The 12,414-nt window shown below is 42.1% G+C and overlaps 1 protein-coding gene across 1 annotated transcript; it reads right to left on the bottom strand.

The window, feature by feature from the left end:
- Positions 1–208: 208 nt before the first annotated feature.
- LOC102719556 (auxin response factor 8) lies at positions 209–2,872 on the bottom strand. Its single transcript, XM_040520289.1, has 3 exons — positions 1,674–2,872; positions 620–1,575; positions 209–475 (listed from the first exon to the last, which is right to left on the bottom strand). The coding sequence occupies exons 1-3, from the start codon at positions 2,733–2,735 to the stop codon at positions 406–408; spliced, it is 2,088 nt and encodes a 695-aa protein (XP_040376223.1). The 5' UTR covers positions 2,736–2,872; the 3' UTR covers positions 209–405.
- Between the last annotated feature and the right edge of the window lie 9,542 nt (positions 2,873–12,414).

Genomic DNA, 12,414 nt, shown 5'->3' with positions numbered 1-12,414 from the left:
AAGAGAACCAAGAGGGGATCGCCTGGAGGCCACCGGGGCGGTCAGAAATGGCGCAGCGCTGTCGTAATGATATCCCAGCAGCACACATTACGTTGTGGCCTGCGTCTGCATGCTGCGGCATGCGCTTGTCCCTTGGGCCAAGGGGCCGCGGCATTCAAGTCTCTGATGAGTGGTCACAGGATTTGCATCGTACACGGGAATCAAGAAGTACACGCAGCTGATCGTTGATGATGATGACGAACGAAGGATACAGAAGAACAGGATGCAGCAGATTGGGCTTTCTTGTTGAAAACCTCTGCTGCAGAGTTGGGGCATTACTGCTACTGCTAGTAGTTGATACAAAATCTCAATAGGCTCATTCAGCTGTACATACTACGGCGATGCTTCCGGTTGTCATCTTGCTCTCTAGCTCCCTAAGTTGTCGCTCCCGGCGTCGGTTAGTATGGTAAGCCTCCTCGCCAACTTAATGAACTCGCTGAAATGGCAGAGAAAAAGACTGTTTCATCAGTTCAAGGTTGCTACTGGAGCACATGATTCTTTACAACTGTAACACGAACGACGGCACATGACATGCGTCGATGCATGAATGCGTCATTATGTTTTTGATGTGATCTCTCACCTGAAGGGCTCGTCGCCGGCGTGCTTCACCTCGCCGGTGGCGCCACGGTAGAGCACGCGGCTCCTCAGCTCCCTGCTGTCGATGCAGAACATTTCGGACAGGCGGCCGTAGAGCTGCTCGAACGAGCTCACCGTCGAGAGGTCGAGATTGCGTCCGACCGTGTCGGACTCGATGAACACCTTGCACTGCCCGGGCTCCAGCCCGAGCTCGGAGACGTGGCTGTTCTCCCTGAACCATTGCAGCCTCTCCGACGACGTGTTGTCGGTGGGGCTGTTCTGGATGACCCCGGACCCCGAGCCCTCCGAGGCATTAGCGCCCTTCTCGGTGTTCCAGTTGAGAGAGCTGTTCCCGGCGGCCGCCGGCGAGGTGCCGCTGGCCGAGCCGCTAAGGCTCATCTGCTGCTGCTCGGTCAGGATTCTCTGCCCGAACAGCATTAGCCCAGGCGGCTTGGCGTCGTCGGGCTTCTTGGCGCCGATGGACAGAGCGCACGAGACGGTGTCGCGCGCCGGCGGCTGCGAGCCGCCCATTGTCAAGTCGGTGCTGATTCTTGGCGGGATGGGAGTTGGACCGACATGATCGGGGCGGCGGAGCCCCGGGTACATGAGGCTCGACTGCAGGTGGGTAAGGTGGAGATCTGATAAAGATGGACCAAATTGCGCATGCCTGGCTCCCTGTATGCCTGCAGGAGCAATAACGTCGGGGAATGGGAAGAAGGACGGGTGGTTGTGATGGTAATGGTGGTGGGGATGGTGGCCGTGTGCCAGCGGGTTCGGCGGGAACGCCGGGTTGAGGAGCTGCCCCTCGAAGGGGAACTCCGGGTACGCGGGAATCCGGGGCTTCTTGCGCGGCGGCGAGAAGGACGAGAGGTGGATCGCCGGCATGCTGGACACGAGCTCCACCAGCCACGGGCTCACCCGCTTCACGTTCTGGAGGAGGTCCGGCTCGTCCCAGGTCACCTGCGCGCGGGAGTCAATGCTTTCAGCAAGTGAGCAGGGCGCCGGTTGGGAGAGAAAGGAGCAAATTTTGGATTAGTGCGCGGTGGCTTAGCACGTACCTGGAGAAGCCGCCACGGCGACTGCGGCCAACGGATGGGGTCGGCGACCTGGACGCCGGCGACGGTGCCCATGAACCAGCTGATCCGGGAGGAGTCCTCGGTCTCGAACGCCATCTTGAACCGCATCCCGGGGCACCACTGCACCCGCATCGCCGCGCGGACCGCCGCCGCGCGAACGCAGAACTCCGGCGTGCTGGCGCGCGGGTAGTACACGACCTCGAACGCCTGCCCGCCGCTCGCTAGCCTTGCCGCCTCGACCACGTCCTCCGCGCGCACCTTGCCCCGCCCCTTGGCGGCGGCGCACGGGCTCGCATTGCCTCGCATCAGGCCGCCGTACTGGTCCCACCCGGGCAGGGATGCCTCCTCGGCTCCGCCACCGCCGGCGCAAAATCCGCGCTTCGCGCGCCGTATGCCGACGTGCAGCTCCCCTCCATCACCGCGGAGGAACACGATGGAGTCGCCGGCCACGAGCTTCTTCTGGTTGACGAACGTGCTCCACCCCGTGGTGAGCAGGTGCCGGCGCGGCGTGCCCCGGTAGATGTGGCGGAAGTTCCACGCCACCCCATGGACGTCCTTAGCGACGACGGTCTGCACGGGCGGGTCCGCGGCGTAGTCCAGGCGTGGGAAGATGGTCTCGGCGCAGTACCTGGGCACCGAGAACCCGCCCCCGTTGTTGGCATCCGACTGCGTCAGCGTCTTGGCGAACGACGCCGGCTTCTCGTGCTCCTCACCAGCCGCGGCGCCGTCGTCCTCGACGTCCCCATCCTCCGCGGCGCGGAACGGCACGAGGCGGATCCTGCCGAACACCTCGTCGGTGTCCGGGTCAGCCATGTACCGCACGGCCGCGACGCGGCAGGGCACGAGCGCCGGCACGCGCGCCGCGGAGAGCTCCGGCGCGGCGAGGCCGAGCGCATGCTCGGCGTGCCCCTGCGGGAAGTAGTAGACGCTGGCGCCCACCGGCGGCACGGTGCACATGCCCCCCGCGCAGGCCAGCCACAGCTGCCGGTCGACGCACCGCTCGGCGCCGGGCGCCGGCTCCGCCAGCTCCGCGAACGTGATCATCCTCCAGCCACCGCAGCGACGACAAACCGGCTCCGATCTTGCACAGCAGCGCTAGCGGTGTGGTGTTGCGCGAGTGCGAGTCGCGGCCTCGTGGTGGGGGGAGTAGGCGAAAGACGAGAGGTTTGGTGGTGGCTGCCCGTTCCCACGGTAACACGCGTGGTAACCCACCCGTTGGGCGAAGACTTATAACCGGCCGTTCGGCGGGCGCGCGCACCGCAACGCAACGCAACGCAACGCCAACGCAAGGGAAAGGGAAGGCGAGGCGAGGACCAGATCGAGCGAGGAGGGGGAGGGGGGAACCGCGCGGCGTGGAGGACCGTGAACTGGCAAAACCTGCGTGACTTCCAGTGTGCGTTACTACTAGTGGGTACTGTTCTGCTTGCCCCCGATGCTATGGGCTCGGTCGATGCAGTAAAATCATGTGACTGCGACGAGCCGGACACTGTTGCCGGCTTGGTCCGGGCAACAACAACAGCCTGCGAAATGTCCGCCTCCCCACTCCTAGGCCCTAGCATTCATTTTCTCCAATTTAGGAGCGTAATTCAAATCTTGTTTTTTTTGGAAGTGCAATAGCCAATAGTAGGTGTGGCAAAAAAAGCTTCTATTTTTTAAAATAATAATAATAATTTCGAACAAAAGTTGTTTTCATACCAACCGACTCAACACATTAAAAAAGTAGCTTCAACTCATAGAGAAAAAATATAACAAATCATACAAAGTTAAGTTCGAAGAAAGGGAAATAAAAATGTGACCAAACTTTGTTTAACCCCTCAACTATTCAATTAAGGTAGAGATTGTTAGGTTGAAACCATGCACGTAGGCTGGCCCTGGGCGGCTCTGGTGGAGCGAGAGTGCCAGATGGAAGAGATATCGTTAGGAGGCAAGTTTTTCATGTTGTTTCGGTTCATATGCATGTTAAGCCTGATCATTAAATTGACATGTAACGTGAGCATACTTAGGGTTTGTTTAGTTCTTTTTATAAAAAAGATCAAACAACTTTTTTGCAAACGAAAAATAGTTTATAAATAAAAATTTATATATTTATTCTTAGTTATTTAAAAGTAAGGCTGGAACAAAATTCGGTGAAAAAACCCCTAAAATCAACTTAAATTTAATTAAAATTTTAAAATTTAAAATTTGGAAGTATAAATAGAACTGAAAAGATGTCGGTTTACGCATATGCTTAGTCAGGTTTTCTGCATCTATCTAAATCGAGCGACGGAGGTTTTTCTTGGTTCAATGAAGCAGGCTCGTCTTCTAGATTGCACTTTTTCACGTTTACACAACATGATATTAAAGGCAATTAAATATTTTTTCTTAAGATAATGGGAAAACCTGGTTTTTGATTCAATAGAAGTTACAAGTGTGTTTTATCTTGTAGTTACCATACTTTTTTGTTTCACTTTCATATTAGAATAGAGCATTTCCAAGAGAACAGTCTAATCACACTAGACAAACGATCATTTTGCTAGCTATATAAGAAATCACTAAACATATCTGGTATGCACTCCAAATGGTTAGTCAAAATATGCACTAACTATTCTAATATCTTAGCTGGCCGCGTTCGGCACTCAATATAAGTTACCCAAATTCTCTCTTTTTCTGTGTACATGTTTGCTAAACTGCTTAAAGGTATGTTTTATAAAAATTTTATATAGAAAAATTGCTTTAAAAATCATATTAATCCATTTTATAATATTTTATAACTAGTAATTAATTAATCATGTACTAATTATTAATATGTTTCTACGCCGGATAACTAATATCCAACGGAACGCAGCCTAATCAGGTGGGCTTTCTAGCTAGCTAGACGGCTATTCTCTAGCAACTACACTTTTTGTGATGGTAGCTAAAATTGGATTGGTAGGGCCATCAATTTTAATCTTTAAACTTGAAATTAAATTAAAAATACTAAAATAAAAGTGCATACAACTTGTATTATTATTCTGAATTCTGTAATTCTTAATTTTTTTAGGAAAAAAGGGTAAAGAATTCATTATAGTGAAAACTGAAGAGTTCATGGTATTATAGTGACAAGTTTTATTCAACACGAATTCATACTATCATTTGTATAGAGAGTTTTTTCTACTCACGTAACTTAAGATAGAGCCTACGGTAGACTCTACCATTGAACATACCCTTATCCGCCTAACCAACATATATATGGAATATATCTCCCTAGTTAATGTCCATGTCCAAGCGATGGGGTTAGCTGGTTGCACAATATCTTTGGAAACACTCATACAACCTTGACACTTATGTATAAATAAAAAAAAGATAAATGAACTCACTTAAACGCATCCCTTCTTTCTATAGACCCAAAGCTTAATTGTTGTTGAGCCACGTCACTCGTAAATCTCAGCCATTAGATCTAATCTAGATGCTCAGTAACCACTAAGCGTAATTAATGCTAATTCTCTTCTCTCATGAAGCCACGTTATCTCAATTGTTTTTAGCCTCAGGATGATACATCAAGAGTGTAAATTGCATCTCTTCACATCACCTCAATTGTTTTTAGCCTCAGGATGACTCATCAAAAGTGTAAATTGCATCTATTCACCAAAAAGGCACACGATACAACCCAATCATTTATAACCTATGGATAATTGATAAAGACAAAATATATAAACACATGAAAAAATCATATAATAAGTAGAAAAAATCAAACTCATATCTACTATATTATCATCCAGTTCTACCGCAGAACCCGCAAGGTATCCATCTAGTATTAGTAATTAGGGACGGGCAGAAAACAACTGAACCGAAAAGTGCAAGACCAATCAATTCGGTCCTTGAAAGACCATATTATGTTCTCACGATTCGGTTAGTTTCCTAAGTTAACCGAAAAAACAAATTAAAAGGAAACAAGTACAACTTTCAGTTCACTAGATCTAATAGAATCAAACTCTAATCTTCATATCTCTATCCTCTTGTATTCCTCCTATGCATGCAACCCAATAAGAGTTTTCACTTGGATGTGCTTGTGATTTTTTATTTGTTTTCGCGTTATAAAATCATTAGAGAATTTCTATGGTTTATTTGCATATACGAAATTGATGTTGATTTTCGGTCGTGACCAAGACTTGGACCGAATTTTTTGGTTCTCATCTTTTCACAAGACCAATTAATTCCAAGTTTGTAATTACTGAAATTTAGTCACAGGTAGAAAACCGATATTTAATTAACCAAAATAACCACTCCTTCCGGTAATAATTAATTATGCATAGTGAATTTTTTGGTTCCGTCCCTGCATGAAAACATTCTTACACAATGTGCAGCTGTAACAATAAGATCCACCAAAACAATAGATCCTGATGAACGCGAATGCTATCTTCGAGTGTCTAAATAGTATAGACGTATTGATTTCCATCGAGAAGAGGACAGCTGCTTTACTCAAGGCATTTTCATTGCTCCGTTTTCACGATCATGAGCTTGATTGAAGGGGCCTAAAAAAATGATAAGTATGACGGGTTGATGCGGTCTTGGTTCAGTTTGACAATAACAAAATCCAGCACAGCCAAACAAAAGTAGTCAAAATGATCTTTAGAAATCCAGAAGAAATGGACTATGTGTATACGATAACGTTTGATTTTGGAACGTCATTTCATATAGTCTCCGGCCGGGCGTGTGCACGTACGCATGGAGAGCGACCGCTTGGATGTTTTTGAGATTGATCAATGCCCTAATCAGTTCATACGTCGATGGTGAGGCTGCGATGAGTCAGCTAATGAACGGAGAGACGTGTGGACGAGGATTTATTTACGTCAGCATGCGAACACTTCGATTAAAACCCGGATATGTTAATACTAAATCTTGTGCTGGAACCTACCGAGATATATATATTTCTCAGCCTTTGTACTTCTATATGCTCGTTGATTGGCCATTAAGGAATTAACGAACAGGTTAGCCCGCAAGTAACCATATAGTTGCATCCATCATGGGAATTTAGAAGGAATTGAAGCAATAAACAGTATGATAAAGTTTGCGTCCAATATGTTAGCTGCCTCGTCCGTCACGCGGTGGTTGACCGGCAAAAGTACTTGAGATTCATGTTGGAACTTTGTTCTCCATGGAGAGCGAGAGAGGCAGAGAGCTGTTGCTTTTACGTGCTTGGGGACGTTTGCTTTGCTTTGCTTTGCCGCTGAAAACTGTTGAAGGCGCACTCCGTTTCGGTCGACGCGAACACTGCTGCAGTTGTTTAAGCGACGGTACAGTGTAGTTTAGTTCACTAGTTAAGATGTTTTTTTTTTAGGCCCACTAGTTAAGATGTTGCATCACTCCGTTGACACCGTTACATGGAATGGGAGTACGTTAATGACGACAAGACGATTTACCACCGAATTTTAGCATGCACAACGCTGCATTGTCTATTCTCTGCAGTGCTACACTCGGCTTTTATTTGTCGTCGATATTTATGTTTAATAATTTATTTTTTAAAAAATATATAATTCCTAATTATTTTATTGTTATTTAACTTATTATTAAAAACTTTAAGAATGATATTTAGTTTTACATATTTAAAAAATATTAAATAATACGAATGATCAGATATAGATATTAAAGTTAACCATATTAAATGAAAAAAAATCAGAGGGAGTATGACAAAATTTGATATCTTCAAATTTGTTTATATAAAGAAAAAAACTCCGATTTTCTGAAAATCAAACATACGAATACTTGAGAAACAGGTGTTAGAAACATCTGTCGTCTACTGCAAACCGTTTGCTGACTTGATCGATCTTGCTACGTCCCTTTGACGATCCAAACAAGTCAAATCACGAACTCGAGTTCCCCTTTGACAACAGCTTCTCTCTATCAACTTAAATCTGCTCGTCCCAAGACGTTTAAAGCAGCAACAACGCGAGAAGCACTCCCCGAAGCACACACCCACGCACACATCAACACATGCGCGCGGTGCGCGGTGGCAAGTCAACGCGTTCCAGTCCCCACGTAACGGCGCCGTCGGGCCTCACGGCGGGTGCGCGAGGGCCGGGCCCAGAGGGCAGTGGGGGAAGAAAATTGTGAAGGTCTCTCCACGTTTAGAAAGAATTTGCTTATCTAGAGTCATATGTCCACGTAAATGTTATGGCTCTAACCAAGAAAGAGAAAGAGAGACAAGCGAAAATTTTAAACACTTAAACTAGAGGTAGAAGTTGGATGCTACATATTATATTTATTTCATATCGTAAAACTTTCTAGTTTTATCTAAATTCATTTATTAATAAATACATATGATTTATATATGTATATAGATTTATTAGCATCTATATGAATATAAGAAAATCTATTATATATATAATAATGGAAAAATGAGGCTCCACGTTGTCTCTCACGGGCTATAAATTCTTAGATTAATCGAAGAAAAATAAAAAAGAGAAAAATAAAATATTAATCGTATAAGGAAAAGATAAAAATAGAAGAGCAGGTCTTTTGGAATAAAGAAAAATCAATCGGACACTGTTTCTACAAGAGAAATAGTAGTAAAAGAGATCAATCGGTCACATCGATCCATCTGCTGGCCAGGTCGGAGGTGATCATATCGGTGTTAGTACGACTGAGTGGGTGGCGAAAACCAAATCTGTGCTGCTCGATGAAATTTGCTATAAAGATCAGGTTTCAGGTTTCTATAAGAGAAAAAATAAACAGAAAATGAGAAAAGAACGAGTCGGACAAGGAAAATAAAAAAAGATAATGTTTTTTGGAATAGGACAAGGAAAGAAAAGATCAATTAAAAATAAAAAAAATAATAAAAGACTCCATTTGTAATCAAGTTTAGAAAAATCCAAATCTCGGATATAAAGAAAACAATCCATGTGTAAATACACTTTAGAAAAATCTAAATCTTAGATTAAAAGTTTTAAAATAATTGATACTAAGGGAATAGTCCATCTATAAATACAATTAGGAAATATCTTATTTTAGTTAAAAATAGAAAAATTAAGAGAAAGGGTCAACATATGAATACAATTTAGAAGTATCTAAAATTTGAATTAAAAATTAATTATGCATAAAAGAGTTTAGGTAAAGTACAGTTTAGAATACAGGTAAATAGGGTTCTATGTAAAAATATAATTTAGAAAAATATAAATTAAAATAACAATTAAAAAGTAATTATTATCAAGATAAGAGATCCTATATAGATACAATTTATAACGATGCTAGCCAAGCATCATAATGAAACTCATATACAACCATAAATTATAAATAACTTTAGAATAAAAATATAATAACAAAAAATAATTTATATTAAGATCAAAGTCCATGTAGAAGTACAATTAGAAAAAAAACAAAACAAAAAAAATCATATTTTTTTAAAAAATATTATTATTGGGAGAAGTTCTATACATCTTAAAATTCAACAACATTTGAATTGTATAGACAAACGATTTATTATAATAATCTTATATCAAATATATAAAATCATATTGATCAAGTTACGTAGGAGTTTAAAATCATCGTTTTTAATTTTTTAAAGTAGTAGAACGTAAAAGTATATATAATTATATAAAAAATATATAATGCTAGCTGCGCAATTTGCGTGGACCACTTATAAACATGGTACATATGGATCGAGAGTTCCGTAAAGTGCGCATATGCACATATCAGACATACATACATCTATATATATATATATATATGCGCGCGCGTATCCCTTTCATGCATATCAGTGCTATATAATAACAGCTAGCCAATAGCCATGCATGTGTGCAGCCCAGATATATCTTGGAAAAAGGTGGATTATGCCATTTTTGTCAATTTCTCACATGTATGGATCAAAGCATATGAGATATTTTACGGTGCTTGCGAGGTACGTGTAGATCTATCTTGCAATGTCAGCCGTTGATCTAGTAAAGGGTAATGTATAAAACATTAGTGTAATTGATGGCAGAGATGTAATTACATAGATAATTAGTGATAATTATGTTTAGTCTCAATACCTTCGTCTAAAAGGTCTCCATTCGTTTCACGATGTAAGGCTGTATAGCCTTGCCTAGATATTTATATGGATGCTAATGAATCAAGACATTTATATGTATTCATCGATTGATAAATATAGATAAGATAAGAAAGTTTTATAATATGAAACGGAGATAGTATTATTAATTATGATTTTTTTCTTCGTACGAAAACCTCCAATTGGTTTGTCAGTCATCGACGTTGGGGAACTGGAGAGGGAGTCTCTCCCTAGTGCCAGAAACGGCGCCCAGGAATCTATGTTGCTGAGTACGAGACTACGAAATGACCACCCGGCCGGGAGTGATCTCTTCTTCCCGTGCATGGATGCTGGGTGTATCTGGAAAACACTCCGCAACAAGCTGCAGGTTACCGAGTGTGTTCAGGAGCTCGGTAACATTCTGACTGAGCCGTTCCATGGATCTTAACGGCAACAGGTAACAGGGAACGGTAGCTGAACGGAAATACCGATGATTGCGTAGTGCGCCAGAACACTCGGTTACGGAGCGCACGCGTGCCTGAAACATCAGGGTTTTTTTTTTCTATTTCCGGGTGGAATTGCAATCAAACATCCGGTAAAATTCAGTGTAAATACTCTGTAAGACTGTAACCCATCATGTTCTCGGGTGCCACGGTAAACTGAGCGTGCAAATTAATACCATATGCTAATTCATTTATTAGTTGCCCCAGAATATAGCAGCATCCAAATCACACATCCAGGTAATCACATCAACACAAAATACTTAACTATTTAATGGGAATTGTTTGTCCCAGTTCAAACAATTCCCATTCATCTATCAAAAACTTATCTTAGCATAAACAACAAGATGGGTTCATACAAAAATTGGGTGTCAGATCAAAAGAGGTAACTAACGTAGCAAATAGTGCCACAGTTTGGCATTATTGTATTTCACTATTGTTAGAAAGATGGCAGCAACATTCATAGCTAAACTTGAGCAATTACAATATCCATAGTAAAAATTGATTAATAGATATCCATCTCCTTGCTGACAAATCAAGCGTGTGAAACCTTACAGCATATATAGGTGAGTGGAATCTGATGGCACTGGTGCAAATCAACTCCCTCTAGCTGGTGGCAAAAAGAATAACTGCAGAAATGGTAAGGTCTGATTATATACACAAATCCTTTGGATATTATGAAGCATGCTTTTATTTAAAAATCATAGAACTAGGAGAACACAATCTTAATGTACCGTTATTTATTACATGTTCTACGTACTACAGAAAAGAAAGTATGCAACTTGTGAGAAGCATTTAACTCGGTGGGGAGGCATAACAGGGGCATATAAAGAAGAAATGGTAATTGTCCAAATAAAGAAACAAGAGCTTGCATATGATGGGGGCTGCAAGATGAGATTTTTCAGACTAAAGGACTACAACACTATGCAAATAGTGGATGCATGACAACACTAGCTGAACTCACATACATCCATTGCAATAGTCAATCTGGCCAAGATACTATGTGCAATACACATGGCACGTTTAAATGCATATATACATATATAGAGACAACAACTTAATCCTTTAAGCAAAACTGTAGCATGAATTGCTATTTACTCCTCACAGGCCCCGTTTAGGAGGGATGGGGTAAGTTAACTTAGCCAGCGTGGAAAACGGGGTAATAGATTAGTACATAATTAATTAATTAATTAATTATTAATTATTAAAAAAAATATGAAATAGATTAATATGATTTTTTAAAACAACTTTTCTATAGAATTTTTTTTAAAAAAAATACATTGTTTAGCAATTCGGAAAGTGATCGTGTGGAAAACGAGGAGATATATCAACTTAGCTACTCCCCCGAACGCGGCCACAATGGTTGTTTGTGGGCAGCTCACAAGAATGGTCTATCAAAGTGTAGGAGGCTAGGTAAGTCCACCAGAGTTAAATATCTATATTAAATGATCACATGTCTTTGGAATAAATAGTACAATATAATGGCAATTTACATAAATGGCATGTCAATGCTCTTGTCGTTCTCCTGTCAAGGGAAATAACAGTGAAAATGGGTGCATACCTAGCAATGTCAGGGGAGGCCAAGAAGACAAGAACTGTTAAGCAGCCATGACCTTAATAACTGAGGATAGATCTACAAAGGCAAAAGGAAAAAAATGATTAATGATTAGCCGTAAGCCAGACAGATTGGAAGTACCAAAATCTTCCATTTGTTTAACTGTAAAGAAGGGGAGTAGTACCAATTTAGAATTAAAGTCATCCATTTACATTTGGTTTGATAAGTAATTTAACTACCACTATGGGAATAAATAATATTTTGTTTTCAATAGTACTTGTATGTTCTGCTGTACAAAGGAATAATACTAAGGAGACCAATTAGTGAATTAAAGAAATAGCAGTCTGCCATTTTCGAACATGTCCAACATCCACAACTTCTCCCAGCAAAATCTCATACTACAGATCCATTCATTTCAGCAGGCTATAAGACGAAAGGTTAAACATAGACGTAAAAGTCAACGGTGTCATATAAAAAAATATGGAGGATTACATTTTTAAACTATAGCTTCTGCGTGGACTCTCTCTCTTAACATTATTTATTTTAACTCAAATCTAAATGTTTTAAATCATATTTCTACATGAATAATGCCTTACGCAATATATAAACTCATGAATAATAGGTCCATACACAAAAGCCAACACTCCCAATTATGTACCCCACAGATTTATGCCTGTTCTACGTTTAATG

Source organism: Oryza brachyantha, chromosome 2 (genome assembly GCF_000231095.2).
Source record: "Oryza brachyantha chromosome 2, ObraRS2, whole genome shotgun sequence".
Taxonomy (NCBI): Eukaryota; Viridiplantae; Streptophyta; class Magnoliopsida; order Poales; family Poaceae; genus Oryza; species Oryza brachyantha.
The sequence above is the reverse complement of the archived record's forward strand: the minus strand, read 5'-3'. Positions and strand labels throughout refer to the sequence as shown.